The 18,354-nt window shown below is 41.1% G+C and overlaps 1 protein-coding gene across 2 annotated transcripts in view; it reads right to left on the reverse strand.

The window, feature by feature from the left end:
- Nucleotides 1-18,354, reverse strand: part of LOC117497086 (versican core protein-like) — a 36,218-nt gene that overhangs the window by 12,652 nt on the left and 5,212 nt on the right. Inside the window, exons 5-14 of one of the 2 annotated variants that reach the window (XM_034148962.1) lie at nt 17,993-18,167; nt 17,007-17,134; nt 16,221-16,517; nt 11,018-12,073; nt 9,038-9,207; nt 6,228-7,697; nt 5,768-5,899; nt 5,237-5,588; nt 4,886-4,999; nt 4,674-4,787 (exon numbers count right to left, since the gene is read on the reverse strand). In XM_034148962.1, coding sequence (XP_034004853.1) covers nt 4,674-4,787; nt 4,886-4,999; nt 5,237-5,588; nt 5,768-5,899; nt 6,228-7,697; nt 9,038-9,207; nt 11,018-12,073; nt 16,221-16,517; nt 17,007-17,134; nt 17,993-18,167 — 4,008 coding nt within the window. The remainder of the gene's footprint in view (nt 1-4,673; nt 4,788-4,885; nt 5,000-5,236; nt 5,589-5,767; nt 5,900-6,227; nt 7,698-9,037; nt 9,208-11,017; nt 12,074-16,220; nt 16,518-17,006; nt 17,135-17,992; nt 18,168-18,354) is intronic. The other variant, XM_034148964.1, reaches the window with a different exon arrangement.

The following is an 18,354-nucleotide window of genomic DNA, read 5'->3' on the forward strand; positions in this document are numbered from 1 at the left end:
ACGCTCAATAACCACGTAGTAAACGCTCAATAACCAGCTAGTAAACGCTCAATAACCAGCTAGAAAACGCTCAATAACCAGCTAGTAAACGCTCAATAACCACGTAGTAAACGCTCAATAACCACGTAGTAAACGCTCAATAACCAGCTAGAAAACGCCCAATAACCAGCTAGAAAACGCTCAATAACCACGTAGTAAACGCTCAATAACCACGTAGTAAACGCTCAATAACCACGTAGTAAACGCTCAATAACCAGCTAGAAAACGCTCAATAACCAGCTAGAAAACGCTCAATAACCACGTAGTAAACGCCCAATAACCAGCTAGAAAACGCTCAATAACCAGCTAGAAAACGCTCAATAACCACGTAGTAAACGCCCAATAACCACGTAGTAAAGGCCCAATAACCAGCTAGTAAACGCTCAATAACCACGAAGTAAACGCTCAATAACCAGCTAGTAAACGCTCAATAACCAGCTAGAAAACGCTCAATAACCAGCTAGAAAACGCTCAATAACCACGTAGAAAACGCTCAATAACCAGCTAGAAAATGCTCAAAAAGAGTCCATATCAAGGTCCAAATAGATCCACTAGTCCATAAGTTATAGTACAGTTCAGAGTCTTTAACTAGATTCCATATCTCCAACTTGATAATGTATAAAATATGCGCAAAAAATGTAATAAGTGCAAACAATCAAGACGGCAAGAAGAGCCAGAATCCTGGGAGTGCGTTAGCATCAAATAAACCAAACCTTTTTAAATGCGAAACACAGAAATATGCTTTTTTTCCTTCCTGCTTTTGCAGCTTCACAACATTTATTTATTTACTTCTCATCAAACTCTGTTGTTCTCAGAAAAACAGAGAAACAGAGATGAGGTCCAGCTGTGGGACAATGAGCTCAGTAACACACAGTTGGACTTCATCAACCTCCACAAACCTCCAGTTGTCTGCAGGTCACACACATGCACACACTCTAACACACACATTTGGTTTAATATACAATGACTGTAAGCCATACAATCAGTTCAGTGCTTTGTGGGACTCGGTGGTAAACAATGGAGGTTTTGTATCAGCGGCTTCTGTGCCAATGAAGACGTGATGGAAAGTTGCCGTTGGGTTTTAGCTATCGTCAACCCGCCATTTCTAATTAAGTCCTCTGTGAAGCACCTGGAGGGTCAGGTGAGGTCTGCACACATTTAATTTGGGACTCTGCTTTTGGCAAAGTACAGAATAAGTTGAGGACATGAATAGCAGGAGAGTCCGATGGCTGTATTTAGCAGAGTTCACTGATTCAATGCCACACAGCTGCAAGAGCTCTCTGGCAAAAATAATGGAGCAATTCTCTGTTTTATACTTTCCACTGGCAGGAAGCGACTGAAGGACAGCTGTGTGTGTGTGTGTGTGTGTGTGTGTGTGTGTGTGTGTGTGTGTGTGTGTGTGTGTGTGTGTGTCTGCATCAGGGTGGATAACAAACACAGAGCTCCTCTCAATAATGCACATTGAATTCCTGTTGGATACAAGACGCTGGATGTATGGAAACACCCTGTAGGTCAGGGGATTTCCACTTTCTACTCACTCCGCCCTCGTACCATGCAATGAACTCAGAGGAAAAACACTGCAATAAAGGGTTCAAAATAAAACATATATCTTTTGTTGTGCATATTTTTCAATGTTGGTCAAGTCATCGTTATAAAAGTTATTCAGGAAGAATGTTTTGCAAAAAGGTGTACATTTGATTTACCAATAAAGAGGATAATTATATGTACATTTGTTAGAATTAACATCTATTTTAGGGCATCAGTAATGATTATGTACATATGAAATATACATAACATATAAACTCTAACAAAGGCCATGTGTTGCATCCATCCATCCATCCATCCATCCATCCATCCACCCATCCATCCATCCATCATCCATCCATCCATCCATCCATCCATCTATCCATCCATCCATCCATCCATCCATCCATCCATCCATCCACCCATCCATCCATCCATCCATCTATCCATCATCCATCCATCCACCCATCCATCCATCCATCATCCATCATCCATCCATCCATCATCCATCCATCCATCATGCATCCATCCACCCATCCATCCATCCATCATCCATCCATCCATCCATCCATCATCCATCCATCCATCCACCCATCCATCCATCCATCATCCATCCATCCATCCATCCATCCATCTATCCATCCATCCATCCATCCATCCATCCATCCATCCATCCACCCATCCATCCATCCATCCATCTATCCATCATCCATCCATCCACCCATCCATCCATCCATCATCCATCATCCATCCATCCATCATCCATCCATCCATCATGCATCCATCCACCCATCCATCCATCCATCATCCATCCATCCATCCATCCATCATCCATCCATCCATCCACCCATCCATCTATCCATCCATCCATCCATCCATCCACCCATCCATCCGCTTGTATCCGTGTTGCATGCATCGCTGCAGGGATTTGTTTTTTACTTGTAAATGTTAAACACTTTAAAACTTTAAGAAAATGTATTTTATCGGTAAAGAAATATTTAAGTACTTCTAATAAAAGTTACTAAAAGTCAGATAAATAATCATAAGCAACTGATAAGCTGATTTAAAGTTAAAGTGCTACACTTATTATAAAGATTGTAACATGACTTTTAATCCAGTTGATGCTAAAACAGCCATTTCTTCAACGTGAGGAACCAACCCTCGCTGTAAAGAAAGAATGTGACCTTATCATTTCTCTTTCTTAGACGTCGACAAATCGTATTTATCTTTAAAGAATATTAGGAGAGACATCCACTTGGTCTTTTTCTTGGAAAATATGAATCCTAGGAGCATGGGTGAGCCTTGATTAGTTGCTGAGCAATGACAGAGGAATTGGACGAGAAGCTGGAACTAATCTGCAGAGGAGCCAACGCCCTGCGTCCGAAAACAGCTGGGAGCGAGGACTGCAGACTGCATTAAGATGCACCTGTGAGAGTTATACAGAGATGGCAAAAGTACACACATCCTTTCCTCAAGTAGAAGTACACACATCCTTTCCTCAAGTAGAAGTACAGATACTCGTGTTTAAAAATACTCTGGTAAAAGTAGAAGTACTGACTAAACTTCTTTACTCAAGTAAAAGTAAAGAGGCTTTGAAATGTACTTCAGTAAAAAGTACCCATAACTAGCAGCTGTTTTAAAGAGTACCTGACCTCCCTTTATATTAATAGAACAATAATGTCATTGTTAGCTAATGAATGTTTCCATGCTGAACAACGGCAACATGACAACGTTTTCATTGGTCCCTCTTCTTTAGAGAAGACCAGGAAATGATGGATACACGGATCGTGTTCAAATCAATAGGCACGCAATGACTCTAAATAATAATGATCACGCCACCAAACACACATTCAAACTAAAGGAACCAGCCTGTTTGGAAAATGAGAGAAGTAGAAAGTACAGGTATTTGGGTTCAACATGTAAGAAGTAGAAAGTACAGGTATTTGGGTTCAACATGTAAGAAGTAGAAAGTACAGGTATTTGTGTTCAACATGTAAGAAGTAGAAAGTACAGGTATTTGGGTTCAACATGTAAGAAGTAGAAAGTACAGGTATTTGTGTTCAACATGTAAGAAGTAGAAAGTACAGGTATTTGTGTTCAACATGTGAGAAGTAGAAAGTACAGGTATTTGTGTTCAACATGTAAGAAGTAGAAAGTACAGGTATTTGGGTTCAACATGTAAGAAGTAGAAAGTACAGGTATTTGTGTTCAACATGTAAGAAGTAGAAAGTACAGGTATTTGTGTTCAACATGTAAGAAGTAGAAAGTACAGGTATTTGGGTTCAACATGTAAGAAGTAGAAAGTACAGGTATTTGTGTTCAACATGTAAGAAGTAGAAAGTACAGGTATTTGTGTTCAACATGTGAGAAGTAGAAAGTACAGGTATTTGGGTTCAACATGTAAGAAGTAGAAAGTACAGGTATTTGTGTTCAACATGTAAGAAGTAGAAAGTACAGGTATTTGTGTTCAACATGTGAGAAGTAGAAAGTACAGGTATTTGGGTTCAACATGTAAGAAGTAGAAAGTACAGGTATTTGTGTTCAACATGTGAGAAGTAGAAAGTACAGGTATTTGTGTTAAAAATGTAAGAAGTAGAAAGTACAGGTATTTGTGTTCAACATGTGAGAAGTAGAAAGTACAGGTATTTGTGTTAAAAATGTAAGAAGTAGAAAGTACAGGTATTTGTGTTCAACATGTAAGAAGTAGAAAGTACAGGTATTTGAGTTCAACATGTAAGAAGTAGAAAGTACAGGTATTTGTGTTCAACATGTAAGAAGTCAAAGTTAAAAGTCGTCAGAAAAATAAGCAGTGGAGTAAAGTACTGATACCAGAAACATGTACTTGAGTACAGTAACGGAGTATTTGTCCTCCACTACTTCCCACCTCTGGGTGGAAATGTATCGAGACCCACTAACTGTGATGGAAACTTCTGAAGCAATGGAGACTCAGAGAGGCACCTTTGCATCAACAAAGACCACTCTAACTCGGGGCCAAAGCTACAAAAACAAGACGAAAATCTCCAAAAAAGGTGGGATTTTACTCTCATTATTGGAGTTTGTTGAACTTTAGTGTGACCGCAGCTCTGTAAGGTTTCTCAGGTGAGGCTCACCTTGTTGGCAGAGCTCTCCGGAGTAGCTGGGCAGACAGAGGCAGGTGAACGAGGCGACTCCATCCAGACAGGTGGCTCCGTTCAGACAGGGGTTCGACTGGCACTCATCGACATCTGCAGACACACAACACCAGCCGTTACCATCCGTCTGTCAGCGTGGGGTCAATGTGGGTAGTTAAAAGAAAAAAGCATGGCTCTGTGTGTGTAAATACCTGTTTCACAGAGCTGCCCGGTGAATCCAGGTGCACACACACACATATTCTGTGTGTTTCTTCTGTAGCAGCTGCCGTCGTTCTGACACACATTGGTCGTGCATGGCAGGAGATCTACACGGATACAGAAAAAGTCCAAGAAAGACAGTTTTTCGATCAACTCATGAACTTATATTTTGATGCCAACACAGATAGCTGTTGGAGGAGCTCAGGTCAGAAGAATTTCATTGCCATTTCTCCACTGTAGCTGATGTGCATATGACAATAAAGCCTTTGAATTTGAATTGAAATGAGCTGCTGTAAAGTTAACAACACTGAAGCTACAAAACACTAATAAGTAGGTCCATGTACCTCTGACGTCCACGGTGCTGACCTCCACAGGGTGAGCGTTCTCCGGCTGCTCCGTGGTCCGGATCTCTTCTGCTTTCGGGGGCCGAACCTCCAGCAGAACAGGGGCCAACTCTTTATCGTAATCCACAAAATCATCATCTGGTAGAGGGGTGGCAGCGGGGTCAGGGGTCAGAGCCCACTGAGGGACGGAGTGGGTGTGACGATCGAAAGTGTACAAGGGCTGCGTGGAGCTCGTGGTGGTCTGCTTCGTCTGGGAAAACTTGGTGGTGGTTGGGTCGTGGTCTTCAGGGGTTGTGGATGAAGACTTGGACGTAAGATCTGGATGTTTCTTATCATTTGTGGTGGTCTTCGTCTGGGAATCGAGAATCAGAATAAGAATCAGAATCAGGTTTAGTAGCAGGTAGGTTGACACGTACGAGGAATTTGACTTGATTGACAATAAAATACAATACAAAGGCGCTTTATTGGTGTGTGTGTGTGTGTGTGTGTGTGTGTGTGTGTGTGTGTGTGTGTGTGTGTGTGGTCACTCACTGCTCCTGAGGTTGTGGCAGGTACAAAAGTATTCTGCTGCTTGGTGGTGGTTGGGGTTTGGTTTTCAGGCGTTGTGGATGAAGACTTTGAGGTAAGATCTGGATGTTTCTTATCATTTGTGGTGGTCTTCGTCTGGAAATCGAGAATCAGAATCAGAATCAGAATCAGATTCAGGTTTAGTACCAGGTAGGTTGACACGTACGAGGAGTTTGACTTGATTGACAATAAAATACAATACAAAGGCGCTTTATTGGCATGAGCACATTTTAAACATAGTATTGCCAAAGCATAACACAAAACATACTGTATATGCCAGTATATATTAGTATATAAATAAAAGGTGTGTGTGTGTGTGTGTGTGTGTGTGTGTGTGTGTGTGTGTGTGTGTGTGTGTGTGTGTGTGTGTGTGTGTGTGTGTGTGTGTGTGTGTGTGTGTGTGTGTGTGTGTGTGGTCACTCACTGCTCCTGAGGTTGTGGCAGGTACAAAAGCATTCTGCTGCTTGGTGGTGGTTGGGGTTTGGTTTTCAGGCGTTGTGGATGCAGACTTTGAGGTAAGATCTGGATGTTTGTTATCGTTTGTGGTGGACTGTTTCGGGGTGGTAACTTCTGAGGTCGTGTCCTTTCTGTTTGTGGTTTGGTCTGCAAAAGTCACGGCTGCAACATGTGGTAAAACAGTAACTGTGACCTCTGAAAGGGGGTCAAACGGACCACCCTTTTCCCCGGAAACTTCCCCCTCTCCGGACATCTGTTCTGCACCTGATCCTGCATCTGTCACCACGTCTACAGCCGGTAAAACCAAAGGAACTTCTACGTCCACAGGTTGAAGTTTCTGGGTAGAATAAATCTCCGGTGGGTCTTGTCCTGAAGTTTCGTCTTCTCCCGATGCGGACCCTTCGGAGTCCTCGATGTCGGTCTTTGTGGTTGTCGTTTTCTGTGATTGTGCCTCTGGGATTGAAGTAGTAGGAGGCTCCGTCCCGCCGATTTCCGTCTCATCGGTCACGCCTCGAGATTGGCTTCCCAATGACGAAACGTCGTCCGTGGATCCTTCCTGAGACTCGTCATCGGTGCCGCGACTTGCCGATCCTTCTGTATCGTCGAAGGTTGAAACACCTTTAGTGGGAGGCTGCGGAACAGAAAAGGCGGAAGATGGTGTTGAGGTTGCTGGAGATGAGACGGGGAGTTTCTGTTTGAACGTGGAGGTGGATCTTGTTGCCGTCTGATCGCCTGGTTCTTGGGTTTTGACGTCAGAATCCACGGATGCATCGCTGCTGTCCTTTGTTGGTGTCTCTTCACTTGGGGTCTCCTCTGTTGGTGTCTCTTCACTTGGTGTCTCCTCTGTTGGTGTCTCTTCACTTGGGGTCTCCTCTGTTGGTGTCTCTTCACTTGGGGTCTCCTCTGTTGGTGTCTCTTCACTTGGTGTCTCCTCTGTTGGTGTCTCTTCACTTGGTGTCTCCTCCTCTGTTGGTGTCTCTTCACTTGGGGTCTCCTCTGTTGGTGTCTCTTCACTTGGGGTCTCCTCTGTTGGTGTCTCTTCACTTGGTGTCTCCTCTGTTGGTGTCTCTTCACTTGGTGTCTCCTCCTCTGTTGGTGTCTCTTCACTTGGGGTCTCCTCTGTTGGTGTTTCTTCACTTGGTGTCTCCTCCTCTGTTGGTGTCTCTTCACTTGGTGTCTCCTCTGTTGGTGTCTCTTCACTTGGGGTCTCCTCTGTTGGTGTTTCTTCACTTGGGGTCTCCTCTGTTGGTGTCTCTTCACTTGGGGTCTCCTCCTCTGTTGGTGTTTCTTCACTTGGTATTTCTATGGTGTAGTCAAAAGGAGACAAGTTCTCGTTCTCTGTCCCTTCTTCATGGTCCACCTCGTTTACCTGAACAGGTGTGGCCGTCTCGAACTGATCTCCTCTGGCTTCCTCTGGCAGCTCAGAGTCAAATTTCACCTGAAAGCATCCGAAAATACAGATGATTAAAAACATGGGTCTTAGTACTCTAATGTACCGACGGTAGCAGTGCTGTAAAGTAACTAAAAACATTTACTTGTACTTTTCTTGAGTATTTCCATGTTATGCGACTCTGTACTTCTACTCCACTACAGTTCAGAGGTGTACTTTTCCTCCACTACATGTATTTAATCCCTTTAGTTACTTCACAGATGTGGATGAATGATGTGAAATATAATCAAGTGTTAAATCAGACTTTAGTTCCACCTGGAGTAAATTCACAAGCTACCCTGCAGTATACAAAGTCATTCAAACTAGCTGCACCTTTACCAGCTTTGAGAACACTTTCATGATCAATCATTATAAAACATATCATATATATTATTCTGAAATGGACCAATCTGCACAATGACTACTTTTACTCTCGCTACTTTCACTATATTTTGATGAGAATACTTTTATACTTTCACTTGAGGAACATTTTGAATGCAGGACTTTTACTGTAACAGAGTATTCCTACACTCTGGTACTTCTACTTTTACTCAAGTACAAGACCTGAGTACTTCTACTTTGACTCAAGTACAAGATCTGAGTACGTCTACTTTTACTCAAGTACAATATCTGAGTACTTCTACTTTTACTCAAGTACAAGACCTGAGTACTTCTACTTTTACTCAAGTACAAGACCTGAGTACTTCTACTTTTACTCAAGCACAACATCTGAGTACTTCTACTTTTACTCAAGTACAAGACCTGAGTACTTCTACTTTTACTCAAGTACAAGATCTGAGTACTTTACTTTTACTCAAGTACAAGACCTGAGTACTTCTACTTTTACTCAAGAACAAGATCTGAGTACTTCTACTTTTACTCAAGTACCAGATCTGAGTACTTCTACTTTTACTCAAGTACAAGATCTGAGTACTTCTACTTTTACTCAAGTACCAGATCTGAGTACTTCTACTTTTACTCAAGTACCAGACCTGAGTACTTCTACTTTTACTCAAGTACCAGATCTGAGTACTTCTACTTTTACTCAAGTACCAGATCTGAGTACTTCTACTTTTACTCAAGTACCAGATCTGAGTACTTCTACTTTTACTCAAGTACCAGATCTGAGTACTTCTACTTTTACTCAAGTACCAGATCTGAGTACTTCTACTTTTACTCAAGTACCAGACCTGAGTACTTCTACTTTTACTCAAGTACCAGATCTGAGTACTTCTACTTTTACTCAAGTACCAGATCTGAGTACTTCTACTTTTACTCAAGTACCAGAACTGAGTACTTCTACTTTTACTCAAGTACCAGATCTGAGTACTTCCTCCTCTGGACGGTACCTGATGTTTTCCGTTGATGAATCTGACGGTTGGAGGCAGGTTGATGGGAGAAACGTCGAAGGGATGGGAGTCTCCGCTGCCCTGCACACCTTCACCGCTCATCTGAGAGAAGTGTGTGATCTGATTTAACTGAGACTGAGGCCGGTTCAGGAATTTCAGGATGTCCTCCACTGGAAAACAACAGGACACGGACATATTAGTACAACATGCAGATAATTAAGAGGTATTTCTTGCTCTAGTAGCGAAACAAAGAGTCGACTCAGAGATAATTCATGTACCAACATTTTCTGTAACTTTTTTATCGAATGCACCAACGTTTGTGTGGCTTTATAATCTCCATTGACAGGGTTTGACACTTTTCCATAATTTATATTATGTCAACTGAAACACTTTGAGTGTTGATCGACCGAAAAACAAGTCACGCTTAGTTTTGGACATTTTAGAGACAACAACGGTTCATTACAAAGATCAGCAGACTGAACAATAGTGACAATAGTCATTGGGTGCAGCACTAAACTCAACCAAAGCAGCTGTATCTTAACTTGGCCAAACTAAATGAATAATATCATGATTTTAATCGTAAAAATCCAATTAAAAAGTGACAAGTTTCCTAGATTCAAGAAATGTTTCTGAACAAGCCAATACAGTTTTCGGCTTCCAGAGACTAAAACATTTCTTTCTCTAGAGCGAAACAATGACTGGACTGACAGATCATTTATTTATCTATACTTTCTGTAATCTTTAAAGCAAAGGTACCAAGGTTTAAGAACAGTAACAGCCACCTCTCTCAGACATTATGGCCCCCTGTGACCCCTGTGACCCCTGTGACCCCTGTCACCCCTGGTCCCATGCCTGTTGCATCCATGGAGGTAATAAAACAAATACAGACAAATGTAGGGACTGTGTTTGAGAAGTTGTTAGTTACGGCTATTCAGGCAGCTCCCTGGAGAAAAGACAATTAGGGTCAAACATTTGTGGTTTGTTTGGCTCTTTGTACACAACACAAAGCCCTTTAGAGGAGGCTAATCACCCCATGGGACCACCAGTGTGTCTTTGTGAGAAAGAGAAAGAAGGTGAAGTGAAAGAGTATTTGCTCTGATATATCTGACTATTCATGAGGCTGCTTCTCCCGCCCTGTGACTCTGGGATGTGTTTACAATACGCTGAGCGGGGGGATGACTGACTTCATAGGTCTTTCCACATCTGGCTCTGCTAAGTGTGTGTGTTTGTGTGTGTGAGAGTCTGTCAGCATGCAAGACCTGTAGCTGTTTCCTAAGAAGACAACAAACAAAACCAAATCCGAAGCAGCAGCATAAGTCCTCAACAGAACAGAAACAAAAATTGAGGTCGAGCAGAAAGATAAATACTCTCCATGACAGATGAATCTGTCAAATGGGAAAGTATAAGTGGGGGAGGGGAACTACGTCAAAGTAAACGTGATGGAAATATTAAGAGAGAGTAGTTTTGGAAAGACATGTCAAACAGAAGACTCTTAGGGTTAGGGTTAGGGTTGGACTGTTGGGAAAAACTGGTTACTGTCCACCATATTTCTACATGAATGACACTACGTCTGAGAATCCCACAGCATCTATACTGATGTGTAAAGAATCTGTATTAACGTCATGGTCAATGTGTTACACCAGTGGGTAATTAACTGTCAATCATAACAGAAATTGGCCATACCATTTACCACTTTGTTAGCCAAGAAGAAGCATTTGCTTTTACAGTATAAAATACACAGTACAAAAACAACATTGGTGACAATCAGCAGTTATACCTTTGGTGAAAACGTGAAGGAATTGAGGAATACACTTCCAGAACTGAGTGGAAAACTTTAAGAAGTTTTTATTGTACAATGCCATGTCTCTTATGCTGCTGCTGGAACACAACCATTTCCCAAGTCAATAAAGTACTATCTTGTCTTATCTCTTATCTTAAGTATGACAGTATTTTAGTGGATTGAGTTTTCCTTTAACTCACCTGATTGGTTTCTGTCCTTCATGTTCACAACGATGAATTGGATGGGCTTATTGCCTGAAGAGGACTCCCTGTCCACAGGAATGGCCAGCGAATGGTCGAGCTCAAACGTGGATGAAGTTCCTGGGGTAACGTCCTCTTTAAAAACAACAGCGGGTTGCTGACCCCCCTCTCTGGTGCTGGCTGGTACGCTTGGTTCAGGGCTGGGGGTCTCTGGAAGAAGATGCAATGGTCTCTGTGTGGTTTCTGGGGTGATTTCTGGAGGAGAACTTGGTCTTGATGTGATGCCTGGAAGAGAACTTGGTCTTGATGTGATGCCTGGAAGAGAACTTGGTCTTGATGTGATGTCTGGAAGAGAACTTGGTCTTGATGTGATGTCTGGAAGAGAACTTGGTCTTGATGTGATGTCTGGAAGAGAACTTGGTCTGGATGTGATGTCTGGAAGAGAACTTGGTCTTGATGTGGTTTCTGGAAGAGAACTTGGTCTTGATGTGATGTCTGGAAGAGAACTTGGTCTTGATGTGATGCCTGGAAGAGAACTTGGTCTTGATGTGATGCCTGGAAGAGAACTTGGTCTCGTTGTGGTTTCTGGGGTGATTTCCAGAAGGGAACTTGGTCTCGTTGTGGTTTCCTCCCACGCTTGTCCCGGGGTCACCATCGCCCCACTGTAGCTTCCCTCGCTGCTTCCTCCCTCCCCACTTCCACTGCCGGACCCCACTCTGCCTCCCTCCTCCCCCCCGTGGGAGATATCGAGTTGTGGAGGCTGCAAGCGGGTGGTCGGTAACGGAGGCAGCTTCATGGGGGGCAAAGTGTCTCCTCTACCTGGTAACGCCTCTAATACGTTGGGGTTGAAAAGTGGAACGTCGTAGTCTACGAACATTGGAGTGGGGGTCCCGGGGGCCAGAGTCTGAGCGGAGGTGTGTTTGGAATATGTAACGGGATCTTTGGTTTGGATTTCAGCTCTTTCTGGCATGAAGACTGGTCCGGGTGTTGGAGTGTCAGTTGTAGATTCAGTGGGCATCATCGGAGGACTTGTAGTCGTTGGCTCGGGTAGTTTAGCTGCAAGAAAAGGAAACAGAGAAGAAGAAAGAGGGTTTAAAACCTCAGCAGTTTTCACCTTTTTCAAATTCAGACTTCTGTTTCAACACGAAGACTGTAATGCTTGATTTGTAATGATGTTTCTGAACTTGAATGCCTGAAGAGTTCCCGCATTTGTGGTTGCTAAGACTCATGGTTATTGTAGTATTCTCATTTTTATATGAATTTAGTATTAAAGACTATTTCATTTTGCTATTCTATTGACTTTAAAGGATGTCACCTCTTCTGTATTAAAGTAAATCTTGTTTTTACACCTACTGAGGTTTATTCCATTTGGGTAGTTTCTATTTTCACTGTTAGCTCTCTTTGAAATCCATCCCAATTGTACTATGGGACAAATATCTGATGTCCTCGAGAGGTTTCTGCCATTACTACATGTCACTTAAAGATAGCTGCCTTAAAAGGTAAGAACTACGCCTAAAACTTGTGGTACGCTTTGGAAAATTCCTCAAAACAAAGTAACCTCATTCTCCACCGGTTGGCTGAAATACTGGTCCAGGAAAAGCATCCAAACATATCCAAAACAACATGCTTTCAGAATGAATCAGTATTGTTGTGACTCATTAAGAAAAGAAACCAGCACTATCTGGAAAATGCTAATCATGGAGCCGTCAGACTGCAGACTTTAAAAGGAAATGAAGCTTCATTTTAGAAACATGAAGTCACCATGGTTTCAGAATAAAAACAGTTACTAATAAAAGGTCTCAGTGTGGCTGGACTCGTGTTATACGTTCAGTGTAGTTGTGCATTTCACTTATTGGTCATTATTTGTATGTTAATAGAAGAGAATTGGAGGATGAAACCCTGTTTATTTTGTCACACAGCGATGTTAACCCATCATAGTACTGGGAGCAGTGGGCAGTTATTGTACAATGGTGGGGGTTCGGTTCCTTGCTCAAGGGCACCTTGGCAGTGACCAGTCCACACTGGTCCAATCGGGACGTGAACCCAAGTTGAAAGTCCCTACAGACGGTAGTGCAATTGGGCCAACAAAAACACAACAAGTATACATTTAAAAAATATATATTTAAAAATATTTCTAAACATATTTTTGTATGAATTCATGTATTATGTTTTTAATAATTTATATATATATATGTTTTTTTAAATTAAAATTTAAATAACTATATATTTTGTATTTATTAATGCATTTAACTAATGAGGTACAGTAGTGGTTTCATCTGGTCTCCATGCCACATGTTTCGAGAGATCTGTCTAATTTAATCCTCTCTTCTATTCTAAGTGATATCTTATTGTATTTCTGGATGAAGTTGAATTCACAGTCGTCTTCCTAAATCCTGAATGCATCTTTCTCCTCCTAACACGTTATTTACAGCAGACCATAAGGCTTTCGTTTCTGCAGCCACAGATTTACATCTCGTTATGATGGGATACATATGAGAGGAAGCTGAACAAACAGAGCTCTCAGTGTGCAGCTGACCTCATGAAGTCCTGGGGGACAAAATGCTTCAATAAACGCCACGTAACTCCCTCCCTACGTACGGTGCCGTTAGGCGGGGTTCCCTTTTCTGTTTCCCCCTCCTCAGTACGAGCATTTCTGCTGACTTCATACTTATCTCCACTTCATCTCAGGAACACATATTGGACTTTGACAGATACAGGACAAGACAAAACTATGATTAAGCATACAAATACTTCGACTTCGGTTTTCCAATCGTTTTGACTTGCAACCTAAACCTGCTACATTAAAATGCGACACAGAAACAAAAATCAACTTTTAAATGAAGCAAGAGGTAGTACTTTAGACATTAGTTGGACATAAATAAGCCCATTCATATATCATGTATCAACATTTAATTATTATTATTATTTAATATAAATAATATTTTTACTTTTTCGAAAGATTTTATTTATTTTTATTTTTATTTATGTTTAAATGTTTAGTCCATTTGGATTTAAGGAACATGATAAGCCATGTTTTTTGGTTTTCTTTATCCACTCTTTAGCTAAAAACGACATTAAGTCAACACATAAAACCATATTTGATGTTACCACTTTCCCCCCTCTCTCTGGAGGTGTTTCCAGGCTCGGTCTCTGGGGGTTTCTTCTCCTGCAGACCCTGCCCAGAAGTGAGCTCATGTGTTTGTGGAGCTGTGGGTCCTCAGACTGTCACTAACTGTACATTAACCAAGTTAACCTCTTGAGTAAAAGTAGAAGTGCTCAGATGTTGTTCTTGAGTAAAAGTAGAAGTACTTAGGTCTTGTACTTGAGTAAAAGTAGAAGTACTCAGATGTTGTTCTTGAGTAAAAGTAGAAGTACTCAGGTCTTGTACTTGAGTAAAAGTAGAAGTACTCAGATCTTGTACTTGAGTAAAAGTAGAAGTACTCAGATCTTGTACTTGAGTAAAAGTAGAAGTACTCAGATGTTGTTCTTGAGTAAAAGTAGAAGTACTCAGGTCTTGTACTTGAGTAAAAGTAGAAGTACTCAGATCTTGTACTTGAGTAAAAGTAGAAGTACTCAGATCTTGTACTTGAGTAAAAGTAGAAGTACTCAGATGTTGTTCTTGAGTAAAAGTAGAAGTACTCAGGTCTTGTACTTGAGTAAAAGTAGAAGTACTCAGATGTTGTTCTTGAGTAAAAGTAGAAGTACTCAGGTCTTGTTCTTGAGTAAAAGTAGAAGTACTCAGATCTTGTACTTGAGTAAAAGTAGAAGTACTCAGATGTTGTTCTTGAGTAAAAGTAGAAGTACTCAGGTCTTGTACTTGAGTAAAAGTAGAAGTACTCAGATCTTGTACTTGAGTAAAAGTAGAAGTACTTGTACTTGTGTTTTTTATTTTCTGTATGCTTGTTAACTTAGGAAAACAATGTACCTAGTGACTTTACACCAGTGTTAATGATGACGTCTGTGTGTGTTTGGTTTGTCTCCAGCTGTGCAGCGTTAGGGAGTCTCTCTCTCTCTCTCTCTCTCTCTCTCTCTCTCTCTCTCCTCTCTCTCTCCTCTCTCTCTCATCTCTCTCTCCTCTCTCTCTCTCCTCTCTCTCTCTCTCTCTCTCTCTCTCTCTCTCTCTCTCTCTCTCTCTCTCTCTCTCTCTCTCTCTCTCTCTCTCTCTCTCGCAATTTAACCTATTTTCTGTGTGTATGAATTGGATGTTTTACTGTTTATATTGAGGGTGATTTGATCTTTTTTGCCACTGCCAAACACACATTTCCATGATATGTTTTAATACAATCTGAATCTGAATCTTGTGACTTCATGAGTTAAATGTCTCAGGGATTTGGACTTTTGGAAATGGGTGAGCCTGCAGAAAGGTGGAGCACTAAACTAAGATAGAAACAGCTAAATGTGTAGCTACAAAAAGCACCTAAAAACAAAACAAAATCTGTTTGTTTTTGTTCTAAATTCACATTTTTCTATACTAGATTTACGGAACACTTGCACTCCTATTGGCTATAGCGCTGCAACACATTGTACCTCAAAGTATAAAATACAAGTTATGGAGTTGGCCATTGACATCCAGACCAGGAGAATGCTGACTCATCACCAGGTTTGGGACTCATTCCTGCCCCTCTATCTCACCTGTGTCCGTCTCACCTTTAAAGCAGTAGAGTCCGTGCTTGTCTTCGGGCTCTGGGAAACCCGTTTGGTTTTGGTGTTGACCAATCACAACAGAGTCTCATTTAGACACTTGTTAGCAACCTCACAGGAGCAGCGAATTTCTACTACAAAGCCTTCCACGCCCATTTGTACGACTAAGGCGGACTTAGTCGTACGAAAATGACGTGTGATAGACAGGGATGTTCCACAAATGGGCGTGGAAGGCTTTGTAGTAGAAATTCGCTGCTCCTGTGAGGTTGCTCTGTGAGGGAAAGTAATAGGTTCATCTGAGTGCGTATCCAAATTCTGCAGTTAGTGATTTGATAGTGTCTTAGTAACTCTTATCTAAAATGTAAATCAGACTGTCCATAGACTATCCATTTGTCTTTGGTGATGATGATCTGTCTGGTACGCCTGGATTCATTGAAACCAAGCTCATTCAGTGAATGCCCTTATACTCTAGCAGTTTGACTATTTGACTCTTCTGACAAATTATAAACTTTAAACTCTGCCTCTGTTATGACTCATTACCAGGTATGTGTTTCCGTCTCACCTTTAAAGCAGTAGAGTCCGTGCTTGTCCTGGGGGTCTGGGAAACCCGTCTGGTTCTGGTGTTTGTAGAGCGTGCGGACCCCCAGCTGGCCCCCCCCACACTGAGGCAGCGGCACGGTGACCGGGTGCCGAACGCTGCCGTCCGACAGCCAGCCGTAATCACAGCGGTTGAATCCGGATCTCCAGGCGGCGAACAGCTGACCTGGAGACGCCAGAACAGAACCGAGAGAGAGGCAGTGGAGTCTGGACTCCTGGAGAGAGAGTTTCTGACTGAGGGAGGCGGGGAAGAAGAGCTCGCCTGAGGGGGGAGAGAGAGGAAGGGTTAGGACGTGAGATTTAGTGAGTTAGAGATGTAACAGAGACAGGATGTTTTGAGAGGTTGGTATATTTTTGGAATATTGCATTTGAAAAAAGTTTAAATATTAAAAGAAAAAAAATATATTTTGAGGAAAAAGTCGGAACATTTAGGAATGTTTTGAAAAAGAATTTGAAATATTTATTTAAAGAAACAATATTTGGAAAAGAGTGTGAACATTTTGAAAAAGATTTGACATATATATTAAAAAATATATGTATTTTGATTAAAGGGTTGAAATATTCCGGGATATTTTGAAAAACTAAATTGAAAAACAAAAAAAAGGGAATGTTTTGAGAACTATTTTTGAATAGTTTAAAATAAAAATAAATACTTTGAGAAAAAAGTTGTAACATTTCAGAATATTTAGAAATAGCAAGATTGTAAAAAAAAAGCACTTCTTCCATCTCTACTTGTACTTGTACTCTTTACCGTGTAGTTTTTCCACGTAGCAGTACACGTCGTATTTCTCCTCCGGCTCTCTCAGGCCGTATGTTCTGACTCCGGGTCGATTCAGAAGATTTCCTGCACAGCCGGGACGAGGCGTGACGATGGGGTAACTGGGGAGTAAACAAACAAACAATAAACAGATAAACAACACATAAAACCTCCAGTCTATTATTGAGTAACTTCTGACTGGGTTTAAATCCTAAAAACCTTAAATAAACAAGACAGAATTATAAAGGTGCTCTCAGCGGAATCAAGAAGGAAATATAATCTTTAAAACAAATACCTTAATCAAGTTGATGCGCTTTGAAAACAGGTTGTTTTTTTATTTTAAATGTTTTTACTTGATGAAAATCAAAGTTTAAGAAAAAAACCCAATACAAAATAACACATAAGTAATTTAGGTCAATATTCGAGTCCTAAAAACCTTATTTAGACTTTAATCATGTCTTTATTTAAACCGGTACACAATGTCTAAAGTGCAATGATCATTTTTAAACAAAGATTCTAAATAATTATTGTTTTTAAGCATTTTCTAGAAAGTGAAAAAGTGAAATTCTGAAGAAAAAAGTCAAATTTTGAGAAAAATGTCAAAACTGTGAAAAAAAGTCAAATTCTGAAAAAAAAGTCAAAATTGAAGAAAAAAAGTCAAATCTGAAGAAAAAAAGTCAAATTTTGTGGAAAAAGTCAAATTTTGTGAAAAAAAGTCAAATTCTGAGAAAAAAATCACATTTTGAGGAAAAAGTCAAATTTTGTGGAAAAAGTCACATTTTGTGTCAGAATAAAAACTATTCACCTTTATATTATAAAATACTTAAAACAAGTGTTTGTGTATTGGAAACAGATTGAGATTTCTTAATTTCAGATCATTTTCATTCACAAAAACAGTAAAAATCTCATAAAACATGTAAAAAAAGACTTGCAGAGACACAGATTTCTGGTGTTTATGTAAAGTAGTTTAGTGCACGCACCTGACGGTCTGGTCGGAGAGCCAGCCGGCGTCACATTGGTCGAATCCGTCCTCGAACGCAGCCTGCAGTTGACCCGGTGAAGCGATGGTGGCGCCGGCGTGTTCGCAAGCCTCCACGGCTGAAAGGAAGTCCAGCGTGTAGCGGCTGCTCTTCGCCCGGTAGTGGAAAACAACGCCTGCAGAGACACCAAGAAATCATCCGTCAGAGAGAGAAGCTGGGAGAAAGGTTTGAAGTCCAAAGATTCATGAAGGAACTCTAAAAGTAGACCCAAAGATTCAGGGGATAATCTTAAAGGCATATATTACAGGTCTCAGATATATACAAATCATGTCTATGAAAGTGTTTTGCTCAAAATACCAAAC

This window comes from Trematomus bernacchii, unplaced genomic scaffold, assembly GCF_902827165.1.
Source record: "Trematomus bernacchii unplaced genomic scaffold, fTreBer1.1, whole genome shotgun sequence".
Taxonomy (NCBI): Eukaryota; Metazoa; Chordata; class Actinopteri; order Perciformes; family Nototheniidae; genus Trematomus; species Trematomus bernacchii.